Source organism: Elaeis guineensis, chromosome 2 (genome assembly GCF_000442705.2).
Source record: "Elaeis guineensis isolate ETL-2024a chromosome 2, EG11, whole genome shotgun sequence".
Classification (NCBI taxonomy): Eukaryota; Viridiplantae; Streptophyta; class Magnoliopsida; order Arecales; family Arecaceae; genus Elaeis; species Elaeis guineensis.
The window spans coordinates 44291218-44316915 of record NC_025994.2 but is presented as its reverse complement, the minus strand read 5'-3'; the positions used below and the strand labels follow the sequence as shown (position 1 = coordinate 44316915).

Below are 25698 nucleotides of genomic sequence, written 5' to 3'. Positions count from 1 at the left end.
GTCTTGTGATCATGTCTCTCTCCTGACTCCAGCTCAGCGACCTGAGCCAGCTTGACTCTCCGGTGGCAATAATAAGTGTAGATAAAATGATCCCGCTACCATTGATAAAATTATCCAAATGCTTCTTATTAAATAAAAAATAATCATAATGATAATTTTATTTTTTTCAATCAAACGATTTATCGTTGCTATAATGCAAACTAGCGGTCATGAAAATAAAATTTATTTATTCAAACCAAAAAAGAGACACCTCTTATCTCATCTTATCGAACCTTATCCTAGAATCGAACCTTATCTTAGAATCTAATGCAAACTAATGTTTGGTAGCCCTTTTGATATTTCTGGAATAAGAATATGAATTTTTGGAGAATAACTATTCACTACATCTATTTTAGCTTTCTGTTTAGTTGGAAATCTGCTATTTCACTAGAAATAAAATGTAATTAATGCAGTATTATTTTCTAATCTAGAATAAAGTATAATTAATTTTTATTAAAGATCTAAAATAGGTTATTTCATAGTCTAATATGGAATAGCTTATTCAAGATAGATGGAAATAAAGTATAATTAATGCATAATTAATATGGATTGATCGAAATCGATATTATCACTTTAGAAGATGTTTGGGGGAATTAAGATGAAATAAATTCTTATTCTACCTAAAATAATGACCACCAAACACTATCATTGGGGATAACCTTTACTTATCCTCGTCATGCCTATCCTCCCTTTGAGATGGAATGGGATGGTATCGATCCAAGGGGACGCGAAAACGGGATAAGGAAAAGCGCGGCTGATGTTGTTTTCTGTGGCGGCCGGAAGCGGCGCCATCGCCCTCTGCAGGTTGGTCTTGTGGGGATCGCCACTAAGATCGTGGCCAAACTGTGCCGCGCATCGCTCTCGCTCTCGCTTGTCGTCGTCAACCGTCCATCGCTGCTCGGCGGCCCTCCAACCCCCAGATGTGCCTCGCCTTGCCGATACCGCCCGCATCTCCCTCTCCTCGCAAGAGGTACTCTCTACTTCCCCGCCATTAACTGTCCTCAACTCTCTCTCTCTCTCTCTCTCGATCCTCCATGCAAATTTCTCAACTTGCTTGCCTATTTTGCTTCAATGCTCAGATATTTTTCTCACCCTCCTCTGTTGCCTTTTCCTGATTGTAGGTAAAAGAGTTTGAGCCCAAGATTAGCCAAGTAATAGACTGGTATGTATGAGGAACTCTCTCTCTCTCACCCCCTTTTGAAATCTTAATATGCATACATATAATTGTGAAAACGCACATGCAAGTGCAAATATGTTTAAGTTTTGATGATTAATAATGTCAGATCATATGCTTCCACATAAACATAAATGGGTTGATACATTTTTGGGCTTGCTAATTGACCATCTGCTCATCATATAGGGGGGTTCATTTAGGCTAAATTACAGCTGTTGCCCTAGCCCCTAGAATTAACATTAAGTTGAACTTAAGACTGTAGGATCAAAATTGGGTTGATTTTGTTTCTCACGTTTCAATTGTTCATTTTTTTTTCTAAATTTTCGTTGCAAGAAGGTAAGAGGACCGAGTTCTTAATCAATTTATATAAATTTAGCTATTTGACTTTTAGGAACATTATTTGTCGGTATACATGTATGTTGTTATTTTAAAATATCAAAAAATACTTTTGAAACTTAAGATTATAATATGCAACGTGCAATCTAGATACTTATGATTGCTATACAAGGAGATCACAACATGTAACATATGGATGCAGTACCGTTCATTGCAGAGATGTCTAGAATTTTAATCAAAACCATTGACATTGTTGGGGGTCCTTTATGGCATGTTGATGCTACTCTAACCCATTAATTCATCTAACCTTGTCACCATTCCTAGGCTTCACTGTAGTGTGCTCAAATTGTGGCCTTCAATTCTTGTATATTGCTTGATATCACAATGTCATCTTTGGAAGTTCTGCTATCTAAGTGTGGTTTGGGGGTGTAACGAAGTGTTAAAGAGTGGCATGGTCTGGTATATAGATGTGCAGGGAGAAGTGGAAAAGAGCTCGGGGGGGGGGGGGGGGGGCGGGGGGGCGCAGGAAGCTTGTTGGAAACTATTTGTTTCTTTATGCGTTTGCATCCCAGAAAAAAGGAGAGGGGCTTATTGGAGCATGGGATTAAGTTTATGAGTCCAAAAATCTTGATTCTACCACGTCCTTTAGTTCTATATAACATCAGTGATACATTTCAATTTTACTAATGCTTTACAAGCATCTCTTTCGTTGTATTGCTTGTGGATCAATTTGTTAGAGGTACATATCACTTGATTCTTGTATTGTATTATTTTCTTTATATAATAAATCCTCATGGGCTTTTCCTTTATGCTTTTTGAGGCTGCACTTGAGGGCAAAGATGAGAGAGAAAAAAGGAGGGGGGCATTACTTTTGTACTAGAATATACCATGACTACCTAATATCTAGAACAATGTCTTCACCCTGAGGATGGAAACTTAACCCAAGGTGTTTCTTGCAATATATCTTGAATATTTTCTAGATTGGTTTATAAATGGCAATAAGATTAGGTGTTATATGTAATTTCAATAAAATGTTGGGGCCATATGCAAAAGCCTCTAAATCAATACTATTTTAAGAGAAAAGTTTCTGTATCATTTGATGTATATTATACCCAATTTTAGTTTTTAGGATTATAGCAGTTCTAGACAATCCTTTTGTGCTATTTTGTGTAGGGTCAACATGGCAGGCTGTTAAGTCTTTAGGCTAGATGATCAGTGACATGAAAGTAAAAAATAACTTTCATATTAATTCATTCTTGAAAGATCTTCATGTTTGAATTTCATAACCAACACAATTCTGAGCACGAGTTGGATTACATGAATAATCCAGGTTTTGAAACTACATGCTCATCTCCTTTTCTTTATTATAAGATACATCTTTAGGAAAAGATGACTCCTCATAAAGGTGCTACATCTAACATTAGAAAAGTGCATATGCATTGCACATGCTAGATATGAAATCAGATATCATGAAATAATGTTTGATTAAGAAATGGGCCATGGATTCATTATGTAAATGCTTAAATTAGGTTGGTTTTTTTTTGAGAAAAAGTAAACTGTTCACACTATAATTCATCATAAATCAACAATTTGTTAAAATAATGCTCCCTTGATTTTGGCATGCTAAGTATATCTATGTGCCATCTTAGCAAAACCACCATAACAGACATGAATCAAATACACAGTGCAATTACTTTGTGATAACTATTGCACAGGCAGGTATCTAGAAGGTAGTTCATGCATAAATGGATGGTGCAAAGGAAAGAACTCTGAATGGAAGGGAACATGAGGTTATTAGGGCTGATGGAAACAATTTAAATCACTACATGAGGTATGGTACCCGGTACTGGGTCAGTGGACAATGATTTCCCTTAAATAGATCATGGTTTTCCACCATTTGCTCAGAACTGAAACTTCTTCTTTCTATATTCAAACAATGGAAAGAAGGGGAAACGGGAAGGAGATGGCAAGTGTATTGGAATCTAGTGTGGAAACATAAGTGGAAGAAGACCAGGAAACTTCGGAAGGTTGTTGCGAGATAGAGAGGTGAGGCAAAGTGCAGAACCCGATGAGTGTTGGGATAGAGAAGTCTAAGAATCCCTTCCAAGGGCCTATGAAAGAGAGATTTTATGAAAGAAGAGGATTAATAATTTATACATCTTTCGGATTGTGTGCTTGAGGATCCTGGATAGGAAATGTATATTGATGGATGTTATTTAGAAAGGATTATTCTGATAGGATTGGGATTAGGGGATTAACTATTTGCCATCAGGCAGGTTGGGGTATGGCTCTAATCCTGTTTCATTACAACCACCAGAACATGACTTGGAGCATGAGACTTAAATGTTGGTGTGGCTGCAAAGTTGATTTTCTTTATTTTTTGTGAATATTGCTGATCTTTTTGGCCTAGACTTCTAAAGCTAAAAAATTTTAAGGGTAGTGATTGTTAGATGTATGTCCTAGAAGCCAATATAGCTGACACATTGTAATAACTCTAAGACACAAGTTTGTACTTAACACATTGATTTGATCAATAAAAAGGCAAATTTATTCTTCATTCAAGTATGATGTGTCCTTGAATCGTCCATGAAATTAGTTTTGATACATATTCTCAAGGTGTTGAGAATTAGAGACATGTATTTAATTCCTAAATGCTTTCGGTCATATGATCATCATGAGGACGATGATCGATCCGGATAGACTGACGCATAGATCGCTTCATTTGGGATAGATGAGTCTCTGGTCTACAGTGTAGAAACACTGAACGATGAGTGCGGGTAGTTGTTAGAGAATAACTAGTACTAAGCGTGACCATACAAGAGATCACTTGGATTTCTACTCGATCGTCAGTGATCATCTCGATACTGTAGTTATGTGAATGATCTTTTGACCTGAGATTATACTACTGCCTGCAGTGAGGCTGCTGGAGTTTGACTGACACATAAATATAGGTCTCAATGAGCCCTTGTAGTAGATGTTGGCGATAGTTGGTCCACTGTAGGGGTAAGATGCACATTAAGATGGGATCTATCAATCTTGATAGAAAAGAGTAGTCCTATAGGATTTGAGAAGCTAAGTTCGAGAATCTATGGCCACAGTAGTATGATTGATGAAAAAAATTTTCATAGAAGTTACAATTGGACTTGAGCTAATCAAATCTATCATATGACTGTGTTGGGGTTTGACGATTTATCCATAATCTGCTATCTAGTCGGGACTCACGATAGAGGGACTGAATCACACGTTAACTACACCTAGAGATTCATTTCAGTTCTACTGGATTGTCACTACATACTGTTAGGTGTCACTGATGGATTGTGAGATCTCACTAGGATTGTTCTGGATCGACAATCCTTGATGAGTTAGAGTAGAATTATTCCGATCTATTGAAAAGAGTTTCAATGATACTTTGATAGAGATCATTGTATATCTCACTACCAGATAGAATTGAACTCATAGGATCACACAACAAAGGAATAAGGTCTGGAATTAGCAATTGAGTTTATGAAGTGTCAATTAGGTTTAGAAAAATCTGATTGGGTTCAAGGTAACCTTGCTAGCACATGGTTAGATCCAATTCCTCTTTCCGTTAGGATTTCTTATTTGATAAGATAATTCAAACTTAATTATTTACTAATAATCTACATGAATTAGATTCATGAGACTCCAATTGTTGGATGTCTAAGGTTATGGATCAATTAAATTAGGGTGCAAGTTCCTAATTAATTTTTCTTGATAGTTATTATGGGGCTCCATCTTGATTTGATCAAGTTGGGCGTGTCCTATGATTAGAGGGCTTATTAATCTGATATGAGGCATCCCTTGGGTGCAAAAGAGGGTGTGTTTAATTGGATACAAGGGCTCCAAGAGTTAGCGTCTAATAGGATTCTTAATGTAAGTTAAATAACTTAAGTTATTAGAAAATCCAATGCAAGTAAGACTTGTATTATGAGATTGAACAGGATTCAATCCTCATGCCTATTTAAAGGGATCTCCCCAAAGATCCCGAGAGCATCCAAACCAGCAGTCCCTTATACCTAAAAAATCTCCCCACGCCCTCTCTTCCTCTCCCTTTCTATTCTCCCTTTGGGGTCCCACACGCCCCAACCTTTGGGACATCCCAAGTCTCCCACGTCCAAGGTCCTGGTTTCAAGGTTGTAGCAGCAGCATATGGCAAGGGAGAAAGATTAGAAAAGAGGAGAAGAAGAAGATCAAGGAAAGAGATCAAGTGTTGATCGCGATCCAGGCTTCGTTCAGATTCAGCAGGCTGAATTTTCTTAGAGAAGAAAATTCAATTTGAAGAGGGTTGTTCCAGGCTGATCTTGAGTGGATATCCGTAGAGGTCGGACATTTGTGCGGCTAGAAGAAAATTTCTTCTCTTTCAGATTCAGATTTGAAGAAAGGGACTGCGAAACAGGTATGCGATTTGATCACAATCTGAATTTCAGCATATGTCAATTTCAGCACATGAACTAGATCCTTGTGGTTTTATATTTTTATGCATGCATAATTCAGATTAAAAGTGTTTTAATCTTGTATTCCGTTGCGGTGTTTAAAAAAAAAAAATTTAAAACACATATGCATGTCCCAAACCTCGAATTCCAACGGTGATTATCTAAATTCATAGAACAAGGAAGAAAATCAACCATGAAGCTGCCTAAGGTAAAGATTCCTAGTGCTCCTTGCTGGCCCCAACACGCTCGCCTCACCTTTAAACTATCTCACAAAGGTCTTCCACAATTCCCCACCTCTCTACTGCCAATGTTTCCCAACTAGGTTTCAATAACTCCTACTTATCCACAATTCTCCGTGGTCCCATTCCATGATCAAAATGTATATTGTGCATCACACAAGTCTTAAATTTGTATTATGACTTTCAAAAACTTGCACCCTTGATTTACCCAAAGTTAAGCTTGCTGAAATTAATTTAGTTTCCCTTAAAAGCTTCCTAATCATGGGAATATCCCATAGATATCTTGCTCCATTCGTAAGAGTGAATCAAGGTTCATAGGGGCCGTGTGTAGTGTACTATCCTATACTAGGCGTACCATGCCATATTGATACTTGGTATGGAAGGTGTACCAAGTGTCAATATGCTAAACCAACTAGGCGTGCACAGCTATTGTAGCAACATAATACCAATATAGTGTCTGACATTGGGATTGCGAACCTCTGAAGGAAATTCCCTACCTACACTATATTGATACCTATTTCTGATGAAGATGTCCAAAATAAGTTTACATATGCATTCCATATACATGGGTGTCTTTTCACGAAATTCAATAATGTATTATATTAGAAACTATTATTATTTTAGATTTCTTTTACTTGCATAGAGGAGCTTGTCTTTTGCAACGTTAAATAGTATCTAGTACCTTGGTTTCTTCAAGGTTGGGAAGAGCCAATGACATGGTTACAGTCCCCAGGTGGAGAGGTTGATGAAGATCAGCAAGATGGGTGTACTAGTTTTTATTGCATATTAATCCGGTTGGTGATCATCAATATTTCATTGTATTACCTATCCACTTTTTAAGCTGTGGGATTAATGCTGAGAAAGCTTATGACTCATTGAAAATGATTTTTGTGGATGGTAGGTTGAAGAATGAACTATATAAAGTCCAGAGTGGGAGCAAAAGCAAGGATGGGAAAAATTTGTAAACTATAATCTTGTCGGTGTTAAAACTTACGTAGGAAGTAGAACCATAAAAATTGAATAAAAGAACTATTCCAGAATTGGTTTGATGCTATAATTAGCAAATTCTATATTGTCAAGGGATCTTAGAAAAGCTGTCTCATCAGATGATATAGATTTCATAACTCCAAATGGCATTAGAGAGCTTAGATATCTCTAGGCAGCTTGTATAGATCAGTAGATCATCAGAATTAAGTTTCGGATAGAGAGTATGTGAATAACATGGCTATAGATAGGTATTATAGAAGAAAATAGTAATGCAGAGCAAAGGTTATTAGATGATGTGGTAATCTGAATGTGAATCCGATAGTCAAGTTTAGATTGCCCATAAATTGCAATTACTTTCTCAATCATAGATTTTAGCTCATCTAGAAATTTAATTATAATTTATAAAATATTTAAAAGCAACGTTGAAAAAGTTGGTTCAATAGCATAGGGTTTACATACAAAATGACATGCTGACATTTGAACACGATATCTATATTTTGCCATTCATAACAAGACTGCAAGAAGAAAGGAATATATGCTCCATGATCTTACCGTGGTTGCTTTTGGAAATTAGTTTGACAACCATTTCTGCCATGTATAATTGCTCCAAAGAAAGATATATGGTTCTTCGATTGAGTTCTCCAACAAAGAATATAAAAACTTGAACTTTTACTAATTTCTGCTTGTGTTACCTACATTGAGAACTATGATCATTGCTTTAATAATCTGTTTTTCTGTTCCTATTCCTTATCCAAGTTAAAGATATTCTTATAATGAAGGTAGTTAAATATTTTCTGAAATAACAAATTTTGAATTTTTTTAGAGCTCGATGTGGACAGATAGCAAGCTATTATGTAAGATAATCCTAATGACTAAAATTTGTTTTAGCTTAATGATTAACTAAAGTATGATTAACACATGAAAAAGTTAAAGTGTGATTTTAATTACCGATGTTCCTTTAGTGAATCCAGTATGGCTCTCTGGATTGGTGTTATTCTTCTTAGTCTTTTGTGCTGTTACTCTTTCCTAAAAGTTTGTCTAATCATAATTCCACAACAGTGCAATTATGTATCATTTTTGTAGGTTTAAGATTATTTGACATTTTCATGATTTTCTATATCACAAATCATCTTAAACAAATTTCTGTAATAATTTCTTAATCTTAATTGATATTTTAGCAAGACTAGTGCCTTACCCTTCTCAATTTCGAACTAAATGAAGACATATCCCACAACTACCTTATGGTTGCTCTTTTAAATCTCTTTAAAATAACTTCTTAATGAAGTCCCTGTTCAGTTGCATCTGAAATTAACTTCTTTGTCTTACTCATCTTTAACATATAGATAATCATGACCATTGTTGGGTACAAAATACCCACAGCCGGAACCCACGGCGGAACCGCCATCAGCAAGTGCAGCTCCGCCCGGACTCCTATGGGAGCCGGGCTCCACCGCCATCAGCAAGTGCAGCTCCGCCCGGGCTCCTACGGGAGCCGGGCTCCACCGCCATCAGCAAGTGCAGCTCCGCCCGGGCTCCTACGGGAGCCGGGCTCCACCGCCATCAGCAAGTGCAGCTCCGCCCGGGCTCCTACGGGAGCCGGGCTCCACCGACGACATCAGCGCAGCTCCCTCCGGACTCCTACGGGAGCCGGACTTCGCCGCCAACATCAGAACAGCTCTGCCCGGACTCCCACGGGAGCCGGGCTCCGCTCTCAGTATCAACTGCTGGTAAGCTCAATCCGGACTCCTATCGGAGCCGGGTTTCGCCCTTAACTTTGTTTGCAGCGCAGCTCCGCCCGGACTCTTACGAGAGCCGGGCTCCACCGCCGACAGCAGCTGCAGCTCCGCCCGGACTCCTACGGGAGCCGGACTCCGCCATCGACATCAGAGCAGCTCCGCCCGGACTCCTACGAGAGCCGGGCTCGGCCCACGACCCCTACCGCCAGGAGGACCTCACCCGCACCTCAACAGAAACTGAGCTCCGGTCGTTACCGAGCTTCAATCGACAGATCCACGACCCCTGACAGGCCCTCAAAGCGGCCACGACCCTGCTCCACCTCCTGTGGCGGACTCCGCGCAGTATCATCATTCCCTGACAAGCCGCAGCAGCCATAGCCGCCCTGCTCCACTTCCTGTGGCGGATTCCGCACAGCTCCACTATCCCCTGGCAAGCCACAGTGACGGCCACAAACCTGCTCCACCTCCTGCGACGGATACCATGCGATTCTCCTGACGACGGACGCTGCTCCACCCCTCATAACAGATTCCACGTGGCAAGTCGAGGTGATGCCCACGTGTCTGCTCCATTATCTTTCGCAATCATTTCCCCTGACCGTGGGCGGCCCACTACCAGGCGGTTACAAACGTCGCCATCAGTCCGTTGCCTCCCGCCTATAAAAGGAGGGACTCAGATACGTTATTCCTTAAGCCCTTTCGCCTTATCTCAAAACTCTGCTAAACTCTCCGTTCGAGCACTCCATTCTTGTTGAGGCAGAGAACTGACTTGAGCGTCGGAGGGTCTTGCCGGAGCAACCCCACCTCCGGTTTAGACTTCCCTTGCAGGTCCCGGCGGCGACCGCGGCTTCCTCAACTCCAGCTTCTCCGGCGCAGGCGGATTTCTGCACCAACAGGATTGGCGCTAGAGGAAGGGCCTGTGTCTTCGCAGCACCCTTGTTCTTGAAGGAGCGCTCGACGGAGCCGTCTCCGGCCATCTCTCCGTCATCTACTCCTAATCCTCCCCCGCGAGATCGACACCCGATGCCTCCGCGCAGGGCGTCCACCCGACGGTCCACGGCCTCCGCGGCCAGGTCTCAGGCTCCGGCCTCCCCTCCCGTCTCTCAGCCAGCTCCTCCTCCCCCTCCGGCGACGGCGGTCGGCGCGGAGCAGTTTGACTTGCTGGCGCAGCAGGTCAAGGGCCTCGTCGAGGCCGTACAGGCAATGCAGCAGCAGCCGCCGCAGGCGTCAGCGCATCCGGAAGGGGCATCTCCGGAATGCCAGAACCCGGTGGTGGGGCGGGCCACCTGGGCCAGCCGCCCCGTCCTTCCCGGGAAGGCGAATCCAAGGGTGGAGAGCCCTCAATCGGACCACGACTCCACCCCTGGGAGATCCCTGCCCCCGTTCTGCCAAAGGACCCTCGAGACTCGGAGTCGAGAGGACTTCCTGGACCGGAGGCTCCAGGAGATGAACCGGCGGATCGAAGAACTCCGCCATGCGCCTCCCGCTTACGGTGAGGATATCTGCACTGACCCTCCCTTCTCCCAAATGATTATGCAGGAACCGATCCCGCCGAATTTCAAGCTCCCCCAGTTTGAAAGCTACGACGGGACGTCGGATCCGGTGGACCATCTGGAGGCCTTCCGAACGATGATGCTGCTTCATGGTGCTCCCGACGCTGATGCTGCTTCATGGTGCTCCCGACGCCATCTTGTGCCGGGCTTTCCCGTCTACTTTGAAGGGAGCGGCAAGGAACTGGTACTCGGCCCTGAAGCCGGGCACCATATTCTCCTTCGACCAAATGAGCCACCAATTCGTGGCCCATTTTGTCAGCAGCCGACGTCCCCGGAAAGGTTCGGAGTCCCTCATCAACATCAAGCAGAGGGAAGGGGAGTCCATACGGGCCTACATCAACCGCTTCAACATCGCGGCGTTGGAGGTCCGGAACTTGGACCAGTCGGTTGCCATGGCCGCCCTGAAAGGTGGCCTTCAGAAGAATGATCTCTTGTACTCCCTGGAGAAAAAGTACCCCAGGGATTTTGCTGATCTACTGGCTCGGGCTGAAGGATACGCCCGAGCGGAAGAGGCCTTCAAGATGAAGGATGAAGAGACGGCGAGGGAGCGCCAGGCGGGAGATTCTAGTAAGCCCGCAGTTGAGAAGAGGCTAAAGGAAGCCCGGCCTCGCTCTCGGTCCCCTCCTGGACATAAGCGCGCCCATACTCCCCCCCGGGCACGCAGGCAGAGGAGCCCGGACAACAGGTTTCGGCGGGGTTCCCCGCCAGGAAAGTTCCGCAGCTACGCCCCCCTCAACGCCTCAAAGGCCCAGGTACTGATGGAGGTCAGGGAGCTGCTCCCAAGGCCGGAGAGGATGCGCACGCACCCCGGGAAGCGCAACCCCAACAAGTTCTGCCTCTACCACCGCGATCACGGCCACGACACCGAAGAGTGCATCCAGCTCCAGGACGAGATCGAGGAGCTCATCCGGCGAGGTCGGCTCGACAGATTCATCCGCCGCCGGCCTGAGGGTAGAGGAGACCGGCCAAGAGCCCTCCCACCGCCCGAACTGCAGAAAAGGGAGGAGCAGCCCGGGGACCGGCCTCCTATCGGGACCATCGACTCCGTCGCCGGAGGGCCTCAAGAAGGAGCGGGAATACTGTAAATGTATCGCTTACTATTTCGCTTTGAATCTACCTTTCTTTTTAGCTAACATGCTCCTCCCACCTAGCATGGATGTATTATGACCGGATATGATTTCTCCAAAAGCACGGCCATGTCAGGAACAGGAGGAGAACCTCGTCCTGACATGCGCAAGGTCAAAGGCCCGGTTCTTTTAGACCGGATGGGGGGAGAGGCCTTAAAACGCCCTAATGTGCCCCCACAGCCCTGTTAGGGACAGGAGGAAAACCTCGCCCTAACTTGAGCAAAGTCAAAGGCCCGGTTCTTTTAGACCGGATGGGGGGAGAGGCCTTACAACGCCCTAATGTGCCCCCACAGCCCTGTTAGGGACAGGAGGAAAACCTCGCCCTAACTTGAGCAAAGTCAAAGGCCCGGTTCTTTTAGACCGGATGGGGGGAGAGGCCTTGCAACGCCCTAATGTGCCCCCATGGCCATGTCAGGAACAGAAGGAGGACCTCGTCCTGACATGAGCAAAGTTGAAGGCCCGGTTCTTTTAGACCGGATGGGGGGAGAGGCCTTGCAACGCCCTAATGTGCCCCCACGGCCATGTCAGGAACAGGAGGAGGACCTCGTCCTGACATGAGCAAAGTTGAAGGCCCGGTTCTTTTAGACCGGAGGGGGGAGAGGCCTTGCAGCGCCCTAACGCGCCCCCACAAGCCAGGCTGATAACGAGAACCTCGCGCCGGCTCAAGCAAAATGGAAGACCCGGACTCCTACGGGAGCCGGGTTTCGCCGCCAAGGTAAACTTCACCCGGACTCCTACGGGAGCCGGGTTTCACCGCCCAGGTAAACTTCACTCGGACTCCCACGGGAGCCGGGTTCCGCCGCCAAGGTAAACTTCACCCGGACTCCTACGGGAGCCGGGTTTCACCGCCCAGGTAAACTTCACCCGGACTCCCACGGGAGCCGGGTTCCGCCGCCAAGGTAAACTTCACCCGGACTCCTACGGGAGCCGGGTTTCACCGCCCAGGTAAACTTCACCCGGACTCCCACGGGAGCCGGGTTCCGCCGCCCAGGTAAACTTCACCCGGACTCCTACGGGAGCCGGGTCTCACCGCCCAGGGAAGCTTCGCCCGGACTCCTACGGGAGCCGGGTTCCGCCGCCAAGGGAAGCTTCGCCCGGACTCCTACGGGAGCCGGGTTCCGCCGCCAAGGGAAGCTCCACCCGAACTCCTACGGGAGCCGGGTTCCGCCGCCAAGGGAAGCTTCGCCCGGACTCCTACGGGAGCCGGGTTCCGCCGCCAAGGTAAACTTCACCCGGACTCCTACGGGAGCCGGGTTTCACCGCCCAGGTAAACTTCACCCGGACTCCTACGGGAGCCGGGTTTCACCGCCCAGGGAAGCTTCGCCCGGACTCCTACGGGAGCCGGGTTCCGCCGCCAAGGGAAGCTTCGCCCGGACTCCTACGGGAGCCGGGTTTCGCCGCCAGGAAAGCTTCGCCCGGGCTCCTACGGGAGCCGGGCTCCGCCGCCAAGAAAGCCGGGCTCCATCCGCTACTTCGCCAGCAAGGGTTAAGAATGGTGGCGAGGCTTGGCCACATGATGAGATCGGATGGAAGGGAAGAGTCCCTTCCCACGACGACCTCTAAGCCAAACAGGCCAAACGACGAGAAAGGGTCAACGAACGACAATTTGGCGCTACGCGCGGACAAGGTAACACAAAATGCTTTTTCCTCATTTCCGATATATGTACTACAGGGCCAGGACGGCCAGAGAAAGAGGGACAAAACGACAAGAAAAGAAAAGGAGGCAGCTACAAAAAGGGGGTGACTACAAAAGAACTCTAAGGAGGTCCTGCTCCCTCTAACCTAGGGTGATCACCTCCATCCCTCGACCAGGACTGCCTCAGGCTCTCCACTGTTTCCTCTAGTTCTTCCTTCTTTTGCAGCATATCCTGGAGCGCCTGACGAAGTCGCCGGCTCTCAGCCTCCGCTTCCCGATGCCACTTCCGCAAAACTTCGGACTCCGCCTCTGCGTCCGCGACGGCCTTCCGCTCGAGTCCCAGTTGGATTTTTACTTGTTGAAGTTCGGCTGTCTTCTCCCCAAGGGAGACAGAAATCCCTTCGACAGTGCCTCTCAGGGCTTGGAGCTCTTCGTTATCTTGGGCGTTAGCAAGCCGCGCCCTAGTAACCAACTGCCTCTGGAGACGAATCACCTCGTCCGCCGATCGACGGAATCTCCCCTTGTACTCTTCTACCTGCCGGCGCCAGCTGGCCCGCTGCACGTCGTGGCTCACCTCAGCATCTTGAAGCTGCCTCTGGAGGTCGGAAACTTTTTGTGACCATATCTGCTCATCCCGCGCTGTGAGCCGGGATGAGTTCCCCTCCAGTTGGCCGATCCTCCTCTTTGCAGCTGACAGCTCCACCTTAAGGGCGCTGATCCTGGCTTCTTGAGCCCAAGTTCGGTCGCTGGCGCTCTTCGTGCATTCTTCGAGCTCCTTCGCGAAGTTCGCCTTCCTCCGGCTGTAGTCGATGATTGCCTTCACTTGGAGACTCCTGAAGTAGGCGGCCTCAGCGGCAGCCTCGGAATAGCATTTTTTCGCCTGGCGGAGCTCGCCCTCCGACTTTTTTAACTTCTTCGTCAGGTGGAGGACCTCCTTTTTTAGCCGTTGGATAGTTGACTTCAGCGGGACCCCAGGGGCAAGGGAAGTGCTTCGGTGGGACACTGCCATCGGAAGATGCAAACGTCAGAGACCAACTCGTTACAAGAAGGCAGAAAAGAAGAAGCAGGGGGAAGGAAAGGCCATCCACAATAAGAAGTTCGACTTTATTGATTAATTTTGAAGACAAGCGGAAAGGAAATATGGCGACAAAAGAAAGATACAAGGTCGGAGGTCTCAGACCTCGGGGGCAGGGGGTGGAGAGCCCGGCGCGGGGGGTGCGATTGCGGCAGCGGCGGACGAAGGGGCGGCCTCGTCGTCAGACTCCTCCAGAAAGCCGAGTTCAAGGTCGGGGTATCTGCTGGCCACCCTCTCTCGGCAGAGCTCGAACCCCTTGGTGAACGCCTCCAGGCCGAACTGGACGTTCAGCTCCCTCATCTCCGCGGAAGTCTTGAACTCCACCGCAAGGGTCCTGGCCTCCGAAACCAGAACCGGAGTTTGCTCGGCCAGATGGGCGACCTCGGCCTCCGCCTTCCTTGCCGACTCCTCCAGGCTTCGCCTCTCCTCCTCCCGGACTCGTCTTTCCTCTTCCCGGTCTTGTCTCTCTCTCTCCAGGGCCTCCCGGAGGACGGCCACCTCGGCCGTCTTCGCTTGAAGACGAGCAACCTCGTCTTGGCAGCGCTTCTCCGCCCGAAGAAGATCCCTTCCGTGCGGCCCGACGCCTCGACATAGGCGAAGAGCTGGTGCCCGATCTGCAAGGACAGATGGAGAATTACAACAAAGACCGAGCAACTGAGCAAATAAAAATCCGCTTACCTCAAGAAAGGACCCCAAGGTGTCCCAGGCCCGCTGCTCGGGATCAGCACGGTCGATCCTCTCCACGACATCGGGCAGAATACAACCATCGAGCAGCCGACGGATCAGAGCCTTGTCGTTGAAGGGGTTCTCCGATCCCCCCTCGGAGCAGACGGACTCGTCTGCGGCGGCTCGGTGGCTGCTCGGCCTACGGGCCACCGATTTTCTCCTCCTCCCCGCGGCGGGCGCCTCCGCGGGGCGGACCTCCGGAATGGGGACCTCGGTCGGCGGGCTCCTTGGGGGAGCCCGGGGGGCCGCTGGCTCGGCATCCGAAGGAATGTCGATTGCCGGAGTAGCCTGGACGGGCACGGCCAAGCTCGTCTCCTCCACCCTGGCCCTCTTCGCCGAGCCAGAAGTCGCCGCGCCCTTCTTTTTCTGGGCTCTCATGGCCTTGGCGAGCATCCGTGTGGCTTCGGCGTCCATTGCTAAAAAAAAAAAAAAAAAAAAAAAAATAGGGAGAAGAAAAGAAGAAGGAAAAAGCGGCACCAATCAGTCCAAAAAAAAAAAAAAAAAAAAAAAAGAAGAAGAAGAAGAAAAGAAGAAGAAAGAAAAAAGAGGAAAAAGGAGAGAGAAAGAAAGAGAGGGAAGAAGAAGACAAGAAAAGGAAAGACGTGTACTTGCTGGATCCTGAGGGCTCAGGCCGATGTTGAAGAGAAGCTGCTCCCTCAGTAGGTTTGGAAGGGAAGGAGCGGGGTAACTCAGGAGCTTCTGGGCGGCCTGAAGGTCGTCCTCTCCCAGGCTGGGAGCCCGGCGGACGGAATCCCTCAGAGACCCCCAAGGGGGCAGGCCCAGTTCTAGGGTCGGACAGTAAATGAAGAGAAATTTCCCCTTCCAGTTGTGAATCGAAGAAGGGGCGCCCTTCAGCAACCCCTTCTTACCGAACTGGGGGGAAAAGTACCACCAGTCCTTCGCTGAAGGATGGCGCTTGAAGGTGTAGAAATGTCTGAACAGGGAGAGAGAAGGCTGGACCTCGGCTATATGACAGAGGGAGAGAAACCCTATCAAAAACCTAAAGGAATTCGGGGCGACAGAGGCGAGAGAAATGTCTAAGAAACGAAAGAAGACGGCAACAAAAGCAGGAAGCGGAAGCCGGAGTCCGGCACGGAATGCCTCCTGGTACAAACAAAAGCGACCAGGAGGGGGAGCGCTGGCCCGGTCAGAGGGGCCAGGAAGCTCCAGGTCGTACTCTGAAGGGATCCCGTACCGAGCCCTTATCAGAAGAAGTTCGTCCGGAGTCGACGAACAAGGAATGGCGCCCGGTGCGAAAACCGGGCGAGACCCTGCCCCGAACGCGGGTTCGTCCGCAGAGACAGGGGCCTGGGGGTTGGAAGCAGAAGAACTCCCAGAACTTACGGGGGCAGAAGAATCGGAAGACATTTTTCTTTGGGGGAGAACCAAAAGGACCCTAGAAAAGCAAGCCGAGAAGGGAGGGAGACGCCGGAGGTCAACTCAGGAGAAGACACAAAAGAAATGGAAGGAGGAGAGGACCCTAGGCGGTAAGAAGAGGAAGGTGGGCACTAACCTATCTTGCTCTGGGGGCCTGGGGAGCGAGAAACGGAAGGCGCCTACGGCTCGAGAGGGCGTTCGCTAGGGCAGACTCTCGGGGAGATGACAGACGCCAGCAAGAAATCAGGAGCGGAGTGGGGCACCTGAAGGGGGGAGGACGGGTTTAAATAGACCCTGGGATCCGGCGCCATAATGATCTCGAATCCCTCCGGGCCAGTCCGCATCCGACACGTGTCCCACTCCCCGTGGCAGACGGCTGAAGGCGGCTGGCAGTTGGCAGGGTCATAATTGCGCCGTACCTAGGCCAGCGTACCTGCGGGGTATTCGAAGCGTCCTCTCGTACCGCCCCAACTCGAAAAGACTCCGGCACGCGCTCATTTAATACCAAAATATCTGGGAGCGGCGGGGCGCGGGATTCGAAGGGACGGTTCCGGCTGTACTTCTGTGTACTTCCTTCATTTGAAATTCAAAACTCGGATGTAGGGGGACTGGTGTTGGGTATAAAATACCCACAGCCGGAACCCACGGCGGAACCGCCATCAGCAAGTGCAGCTCCGCCCGGACTCCTATGGGAGCCGGGCTCCACCGCCATCAGCAAGTGCAGCTCCGCCTGGACTCCTATGGGGGCCGGGCTCCACCGCCATCAGCAAGTGCAGCTCCGCCTGGACTCCTATGGGGGCCGGGCTCCACCGCCATCAGCAAGTGCAGCTCCGCCCGGACTCCTACGGGAGCCGGGCTCCACCGACGACATCAGCGCAGCTCCCTCCGGACTCCTACGGGAGCCGGACTTCGCCGCCAACATCAGAACAGCTCCGCCCGGACTCCCACGGGAGCCGGGCTCCGCTCTCAGTATCAACTGCTGGTAAGCTCAATCCGGACTCCTATCGGAGCCGGGTTTCGCCCTTAACTTTGTTTGCAGCGCAGCTCCGCCCGGACTCTTACGAGAGCCGGGCTCCACCGCCGACAGCAGCTGTAGCTCCGCCCGGACTCCTACGGGAGCCGGACTCCGCCATCGACATCAGAGCAGCTCCGCCCGGACTCCTACGGGAGCCGGGCTCGGCCCACGACCCCTACCGCCAGGAGGACCTCACCCGCACCTCAACAGAAACTGAGCTCCGGCCGTTACCGAGCTTCAATCGACAGATCCACGACCCCTGACAGGCCCTCAAAGCGGCCACGATCCTGCTCCACCTCCTGTGGCGGACTCCGCGCAGTATCATCATTCCCTGACAAGCCGCAGCAGCCATAGCCGCCCTGCTCCACTTCCTGTGGCGGATTCCGCACAGCTCCACTATCCCCTGGCAAGCCACAGTGACGGCCACAAACCTGCTCCACCTCCTGCGACGGATACCATGCGATTCTCCTGACGACGGACGCTGCTCCACCCCTCATAACAGATTCCACGTGGCAAGTCGAGGTGATGCCCACGTGTCTGCTCCATTATCTTTCGCAATCATTTCCCCTGACCGTGGGCGGCCCACTACCAGACGGTTACAAACGTCGCCATCAGTCCGTTGCCTCCCCCGCCTATAAAAGGGGGGACTCAGATACGTTATTCCTTAAGCCCTTTCGCCTTATCTCAAAACTCTGCTAAACTCTCCGTTCGAGCACTCCATTCTTATTGAGGCAGAGAACTGACTTGAGCGTCGGAGGGTCTTGCCGGAGCAACCCCACCTCCGGTTTAGACTTCCCTTGCAGGTCCCGGCGGCGACCGCGGCTTCCTCAACTCCAGCTTCTCCGGCGCAGGCGGATTTCTACACCAACAACCATCAAGCCTTGTCCCAACTAAAATATTGTTTCTAGGCTTGTCTTATTTTCATTCATAATACAATTATGCAATGATAATATTGTAAAATTACTGAAGTTATATATCTCCTTGTTAATAATGAAGAAAGTGTCCATAATATATTACCAGAAAGGGTTTATCTGATTCTTCTCAGATTCTGATTGCTATGCAAGATCTTGTAAAGTAACAGGATTTTTCTCAGAAGACAGATTAGTTGTTATGATTTTTGTAACCAAATTCCTTAAATTTTTCCTCCTTTCTGTTTGGTCTCTTATAAGAATATAAACTTGATTCTCCATGTCATCATTGTATCGACAAATTTTCTGCTCTTTGTAATAAATATTGCACTCTTTTAAGTAAAGTGGGTCTTCACCCAGTTCTTGCTCGTGATGCACAATAGTTGTGTTATGTGATGTTATCTTCCTTACAGGTGACACCTTAGTTAATTCTCATCTATTTATCTTCTCAACTAGTTGCTCCATTGATGGGCAGCACTGATGATTGATGAATACTGTTTATTAATTCCTTTCAATAATTTGAGCCTCTATTTATGTTGGCTAGCAGTCTAACTTAAATTTTCCACCTGTTTCATTAGGTCTGGACCAGCATTGGCACCTTTTTTTAAAAACAAAAATTCATTACTAGACATATTATTGTTAGCATAGTCAATAAATGAAGTGGTATTTTTGCATTAACAATGGTTTTGATAATTTAATTAGCAACAGTCAAGATCTGCATGTTTTGCATTAATAATTTTGGAAGTTCATCAATGTAGTTTTCTCTTTGTTTATTTAATTCCATCGTTGTCTATATATAATACTAATGGTCATTTATGTCCACTTTGTCGGTTTCCATTTGAGTTTTTTTTCTTCCTTAATTCATCATTCTAAAGCTTCAACTAGAATCAATTGTTTTACTTTTTCTTATATAAATTACAGTGACACTCTTTCAACTTTTCACGATTTGCACACTAAAAGTTCTATTTTTTTTTTTAATTAGACCCCAAAACTTAGATTTCTGTTGCAATGTACCTCTACCATCCATCTGCATTCGGATCCGTGAACATGTGACTATCATGTGATATGACTTCAAGCACTATATTCCATAAATACCCTTCCTCGATTAGAAGACAGGTTAGCTTTTTTAGCGGGAAAGGAGGAGATCATGTGGCCATCATATGACTCCTCCCCATTCCTTTTTCTTTCTGCTGGCAGGGAGTTATCCAATGGGAGGTGAGGGATCCGGTGCTCTATTGGATGGTTCTTCTTCATCTTGAGTATAGATCCTCGTTGTTCTCTGTCTTAATCTTTTTTTTATTTATTTAATGATAAAGTGGTTCAATAAATTAGGAGGTTTTATTGTTATGTTATTTACGATTCTCTTTTTCCTCTCACCCTCTTTATACTTCTACTGAAGTCATGGGGAAGGATTTCTAGATGAAGAGTTGAGATCTATCTCCTTTTTTTATTTTCTTTTGCCTTGAGTTTTGCTTTGCAGTTGCTGTGGCTTAATTAGAAAAGAAGAGTTGAGATCCATCCCCCTTTATTGTTAAAATTTTCAACCTTTTTGATCTTTTGTTTTTTGTCCTTTTGTGTTGTGGAGCTCCTTCTGATGACAGGCTCCACGGGCAGCCCTTTGGTAAAAAAAGCTAACTATAGACTTAGCTTGTCTTCTGATTTTGGTAAGATTAGCAAGAAATTTCTCCTATTTTTAGGTTGACTAGATAAGAGATTTTGTGAGTTTTGTTAAGCTATATGCTGCTGCATGATTATATGCAAATGATGATCCTTGGACCCTCACTTTCTCCAGTTCATAATGATATTTGAAACCCCTTGTGTCTTATTTTTTTAAGTTTGATCTAAAACCATCGATATCTGCTAGTGGAGCTAAGTTCCCCATGGGAAGCATAGAGGAGGAAGAGTGGGGAACCCCTGGACCAATGAAGCTTCAGTTCTCTTTGTTTGAATGAAGGAGAAGCCAAAAACCACCTATTTATTAAATCATAATAGAATCAAGATTTGTACAAAGCAGGAACTACGAAATCAAAGAAGAAAAAATAAGAAATAGAGAAATAAAATCTCTATTACTAAGGTGATGGAGAGTCTGATGGATGAATGCATCTTGATTTTTTGGATTTCGACATCCCAATCATCGACGGTGGAGGAGGTGTCGCTGCCACCTCGGAAAAGAAATCTCAGCCATGCCTTTTTTTCCCAAACTCCATTTTCAAAGGATGTGTATCATTTAACTCCATTTCCCGAACTATATATCCGAAGGATGTGATTGCTCTCTTTTACCTATCCTTATCTTGAAAATTTTTTTTTTTCCAATCAAGATCTCTTGCAAATCTCTTGAATATGGTCACAGGAGGTTTGTTGGCACTGAAATGGAGCACCATAAAGTAGGATGGTCAATATAAAGGATTTCACCCCATAAGTAACTATAGATATTGTAGCCATGGGAGGGACCAAGTGTAACCTTTTGAAGGTTTTAGGGTGTCTATGAAAATCATGATTTTCTGAAGGGATGTCTCTATAATTTTCAGATAGTTTATTTTGATTTTAAAATGAGAGGGTATATTAGTAATTTAACAGTTGTTGTTGAGGATGGCTAGGCCATATTGTAACATAAACCTAAGTTTTGGGATCTAATTGAAAAAAATTAGAACTGTAAGTGTAAATCGCACAAAGTTAAAGGGGTATCACTATAATTTATTTTTTTTTTTTTTGAAAAAAATACATTGTTTTACATGTATAAAACGATTTTGGATTTTGGTATGTTAATCTTTTGGCCACAAATATTCAATTTGGAGTAGAAGTCCATTAATTATTTGCACATTCTTCTAAAGATTTATTTTTAATCAAACATTATCTAACTATCAAGATCCATTTAAGAAATCCTCATTTGCAAATTATTCCTATTAAATGCTACTTTTGGTGTTATTAGGAACTCTTCAAGTTTCTTTTCATATCTACCATCCATCTTACCTGAGGTCTTTCCATCCTCTTTCTGAAGATCCTTTTTTAGTCACAGTTGCTTATATATCTTTTAGTTCATCTTCCTTTTTTTTTAGGTCGGAAGCTATTCTTCTAGTATATCGTTTCCTTAATGTTCTTGTGATAATTGGAAAAATCTTGTGCTTATTGTGAAACCTTTTAGTCAAAAATCTTCAACATTTTTCAGTTAATGATAAATTATGTTTTTCTGTTAATTACTGGCAAAAGTTGTGTATAATTCAAGAGCTATTCTGATTATGTGCTAAAATCACCTCCAGTTGTATGTTCATAATCTTCAACACAAGTAACCTCGTGGACCTTATTAGCTCCATGAATGTCATCCTTACTGGCTTAGTTATTTGCTGTGCTTGAAAGTCTTTTGTCCACCTGGCACAACAGATGTGATGTTAGGCACCATGTCGGTAGGGACTGGTACTGTATGATACTTCAATCCATACTTTGTTTGTTCATGCATGTATGCGAGTAGCATGCATGGGTATGTGAGTACAGGATTTCTTTTGTGCATCAATTTGGATGTCTTGCATATATTTGTGTTCCAGTTGCTTCTTGTCCACTTAATAATATGCAGGCTTTCATGCAGACTGGCCCGATGGTCTTGTTTTGACGATTCCACATTGATCATTTGTATGATCGCCATATGTTGCAGGACTATATGACTCATATATTAATAGACATATTTAAAGCACTAATTTACATGACAAATTAATTTTAAACTTCACTATTCTTTATATCATAGTATCTGGAAATTATTCCTTGCTAATACTTCAACACACTTCATGCAGACTCTAATGGCCCCAATGCATCTCTTTCCTCTTTAACAGGTTTGGACAACTTCAGGCTGTCAATCTTGAAAGCATTGAACCTTCACTTCGAGCTGGTATGTAAAAAATCTTTGATGCATTTATCATTTGCTGCAACAAGTTTGAACTGGTTGGTGTAAACCTTAAAATGAATGATCAGTTATGAAGTTTCCCTCTAGTGAAGCCTAAACACTTTTGCTCAAGTTTTAAGATACTTCAACACATTTAGATTATATGGAGGTACAGAATACTTTGAAGGAAAATGTTCCTTTTGTCTTTAACATTTTCTGGATCACTACAATTCTTCAAAACTCTTATGGAGCCTTCAAATTTTCTCTGGATCAAGGTTTTAAATCTTGTGGGACGGAGGTTTCTTTATGGAATGGGATGCCCTGCTATCTTATCCTATTCTAACAGTGGTCCCAGTCATACATCCCAGTAAATATCCTCCATCTCTCTCTCTTTCTTTTCTATCTTTTCTATCTTTTTCTTCTACTTTCCTTTCTTTCCTTTCCCTTTAGATCCTATTCTTTTGAGGATAAAAAATTTACTCAGGAAACTATATTTTCTTAGGTAGATATTTTTCAAGCAATATTTAGATAGGAAAATAATTTACTCATGTTCTTTTGTGCATTGGAAAATGGCTTGAAAATCTGTTAGCCATGTTATTTTGCATTACTAGTTTTCTAGATAAGTTACTAAGATCTATCCATATTTTCCATGATACCTTTTATTATATAAATATTATTAATATATTATATAATATTATTATATATAATAATATAGTATGATATATCGTATTATATTAATATATATTATTATTATATATATATATTATATTATTATTATAATATAATATATTATATTATGATTATAAGGTTAAGGGTATGTTAGGATAAATTAAAAGGGTTATTTTTTCGATTGATGGAAAATGATTTAGCCACCTTAGGTGGGTAAGTTTTATCTACATATCATGGTAAATGCTATCCATGGTAAAGTAACTTATCTATCTTGATCAGCGTGAGAACATGGGTAAGTTAGTCAATGAAAAAGTTGATCAATTTTTTCATGATATTTATTCACAAAAGAACGGGTTCTTATTCTTTTTCTTATCCCTTTCATTCTTTCTTTTTTTACTTTTCTTCTTCTTTCTCTTTCCTTTCTTCTTTCTTTCCTTCCTTTCTTTTTCTTATCCCTTTATTTCTTTCTTTCATTTTTCTTCTTCCTTTTTTTTCTTTTTCTTTTATCTTTTTTTCTTTCTTTCCTCTTTCTTCATCTTTCTTTCCTTTTTCTTTTTCTCCCTTAACATGAATGGGTTTCGGAGTCCTAACTTTGTTTTCTCATAAAAATGGAATGGGACGATCGAGATGTCCCCCGTCCTGTCAAGATGTAAAACCTTGCTCCAAATGATTGGCACTACCATATTTTTTGGGTAAAGCATGTAAAGACTACAAGACCCTCACGAAGCACAGATGCACACATCCTTAATCTAGGATATGTCACATGTGGTCTCTTTGGTTCACCTATACATCACATTTGGATCCTTTCTTTGTTCTATCCCTATATTTTGTTATTGCTGCTTGGAAAAGTTTTTGCTCCCACCTTGTTTTATGAATAATTATGGTAAATCCCTGCCACCACCACTGTCCTCTCCCTTGAAAAGAAATACATGCATGAGAGAATTTACATCAACTTGCATGCACATCATTTACTTGATCTGACCATAATTTACCAATGATTTGAAGTGATGTGCTTGTGACTTTCCTCACCTAAGATTAAAAGTGAAAATACAGGACATGGATGATGACTAACACCTCTTGCAGTCATAAAAATAGTGTCATATCATTCTGTCAGGTGTAAGCAGTGGTATTTGGTGGCTTTGGCCTCCTTTTTCATCAAAAAAAAGGTGTAAGCAGTAATAAATGATAGGTTATTGTTTATTCTCCTGGGAAAAAAGAACATAGATAATACAGCATCAGCAAAATACACTACATAACTGTATGTAAATTGTAGCATGCTCCCGCTGCAAAATTGCAAAGGCTGGCGATAAATCTGACTGATTTTAACTTAAAAGTGGTGAATGTGTTTCTACAAAGAAAACCAGCAGAGTATATTTACAAATGCTCCTTGAGTATATTCATAACTTGTTACATGTCATCTCAAATTTTCTGTTGGAAGTTGATCAACTGTTAGGATTTGCTATTAAAGACCTCGGGCTGAACAACTGTTCTGATAAAATTATATGCAATCATCGTAGAGCAGGATTCTAAAAATTTATCATATGAAGCAAAAGAACTCCTTAGAGTAGTATCTATCAGAGATATCATGATCAAAGATTAAAAATCTCAGTGAAGGATTATAATTTCAGGAGTTAAACAGTAGCACTTTTCTTGTAATGATGATAGTAAACTACTTGTCCTCTAACTTGATCAGTATTAAAAATTAAATATGGTTGATAAAGGAAATCACAAAAAAGACAAATTATCCCTGCTATATTGTTGTATAGGTTAAACATTAGATGCACTGGCATTCTTCCAATCTTATGCATGAGTTTGCACTGGTAATTATGTGTTTGGTCTTTTCTAATATGCTTTAGTTTGGAACACAGATACTGAAGTCAGTGCCAGTCCAAGAGAAGATTTTCCAGAAACATTTGAGAACAGGTGAGAAAGAACATGCTTTTAGCTGAACATGCTTTTAGTTCTTGTCGTACATTTTCTTATCTTCAGAGGATAATATGCACCTACTGAAACCAGCTTGTTGGTTTTCATGAATATAGGGAAGCAATAATATCTGCTGTTCCAAGCTACAGCGATCCATATATTAAAGTTCCGAAAGTCTTAAACAAGGAATGAAATTTAAAGCTTCAATTCTTTATAACATATATTTGTAAGCTGACCAGAAATTCATGATTATTTTTATCTGCTTATCTGACTTTTTCTATGCAAGCGTTGGTTGCAACTACAGCAAAATTATGTGCATTGGTGTTCCATGTCAATTTGCCCCACTTGGGTGGCATTATTGAATTTTTCTGTTTGATGTGAATATTGTAATTACCTAGTTGCATCTAATGGTTAAGACATCGACATAAGCAGTTTATTTGTGATTTTGCACACTTATTTGTAGGCGTCATAAATGCAGCTTCAGAGCCAGGCTCTAGATTTGAGCAACTTTGTGGAAAACTGGAAATGTGGTGCTAGGACTGATTTAAAAGGTTACATACCTTGTAATCAGGTTGATCTCACAACTCATAACTATTGGAAAATCTGATATTTAAATTAATGTTATATTTACACACGCATCGGTAGGACGACTTGCAAAGTCCCAATTCTTCAGACATTTTAGTACATAGCATTTTAGATTTATTTAGGCCCTTCAGGGAATAAAAGTGCTAACATACCTAGTTGATGACATGGAAAAATAATCTATTTGTAAGTAATAGAAATCAAGTTAGTGCAAACCGCCCATGTCCAAGACATGCATGTCATGCAGCCAAATACACGATAAAAGAACAAATGA

At 44.5% G+C, this 25698-nt stretch overlaps 2 protein-coding genes across 2 annotated transcripts; both read left to right on the top strand.

Moving 5' to 3' along the window:
• The first annotated feature begins 726 nt into the window (after positions 1-726).
• LOC105034995 (glutamyl-tRNA(Gln) amidotransferase subunit C, chloroplastic/mitochondrial) lies at positions 727-25278 on the top strand. Its single transcript, XM_010910368.4, has 5 exons — positions 727-1009; positions 1161-1201; positions 22201-22256; positions 24788-24842; positions 24959-25278. The coding sequence occupies exons 1-5, from the start codon at positions 797-799 to the stop codon at positions 25032-25034; spliced, it is 441 nt and encodes a 146-aa protein (XP_010908670.3). The 5' UTR covers positions 727-796; the 3' UTR covers positions 25035-25278.
• Positions 5987-22193, top strand: LOC140855616 (uncharacterized). The gene is made up of 2 exons (XM_073251753.1): positions 5987-7036; positions 7144-22193. The coding sequence occupies exon 2, from the start codon at positions 10605-10607 to the stop codon at positions 11598-11600; it is 996 nt and encodes a 331-aa protein (XP_073107854.1). The 5' UTR covers positions 5987-7036; positions 7144-10604; the 3' UTR covers positions 11601-22193.
• Positions 25279-25698: the final 420 nt, after the last annotated feature.

Coding starts and splice junctions, on each gene's coding strand:
- LOC140855616 (XM_073251753.1), top strand. CDS start 10,605: ATGGTGCTCCCGACGCTGATGCTGCTTCATGGTGCTCCCGACGCCATC.
- LOC105034995 (XM_010910368.4), top strand. CDS start 797: ATGTTGTTTTCTGTGGCGGCCGGAAGCGGCGCCATCGCCCTCTGCAGG. Junction 1,010..1,160: donor TCTCCCTCTCCTCGCAAGAG/GTACTCTCTACT, acceptor TCCTGATTGTAG/GTAAAAGAGTTTGAGCCCAA. Junction 22,257..24,787: donor TGAACCTTCACTTCGAGCTG/GTATGTAAAAAA, acceptor TTTGGAACACAG/ATACTGAAGTCAGTGCCAGT.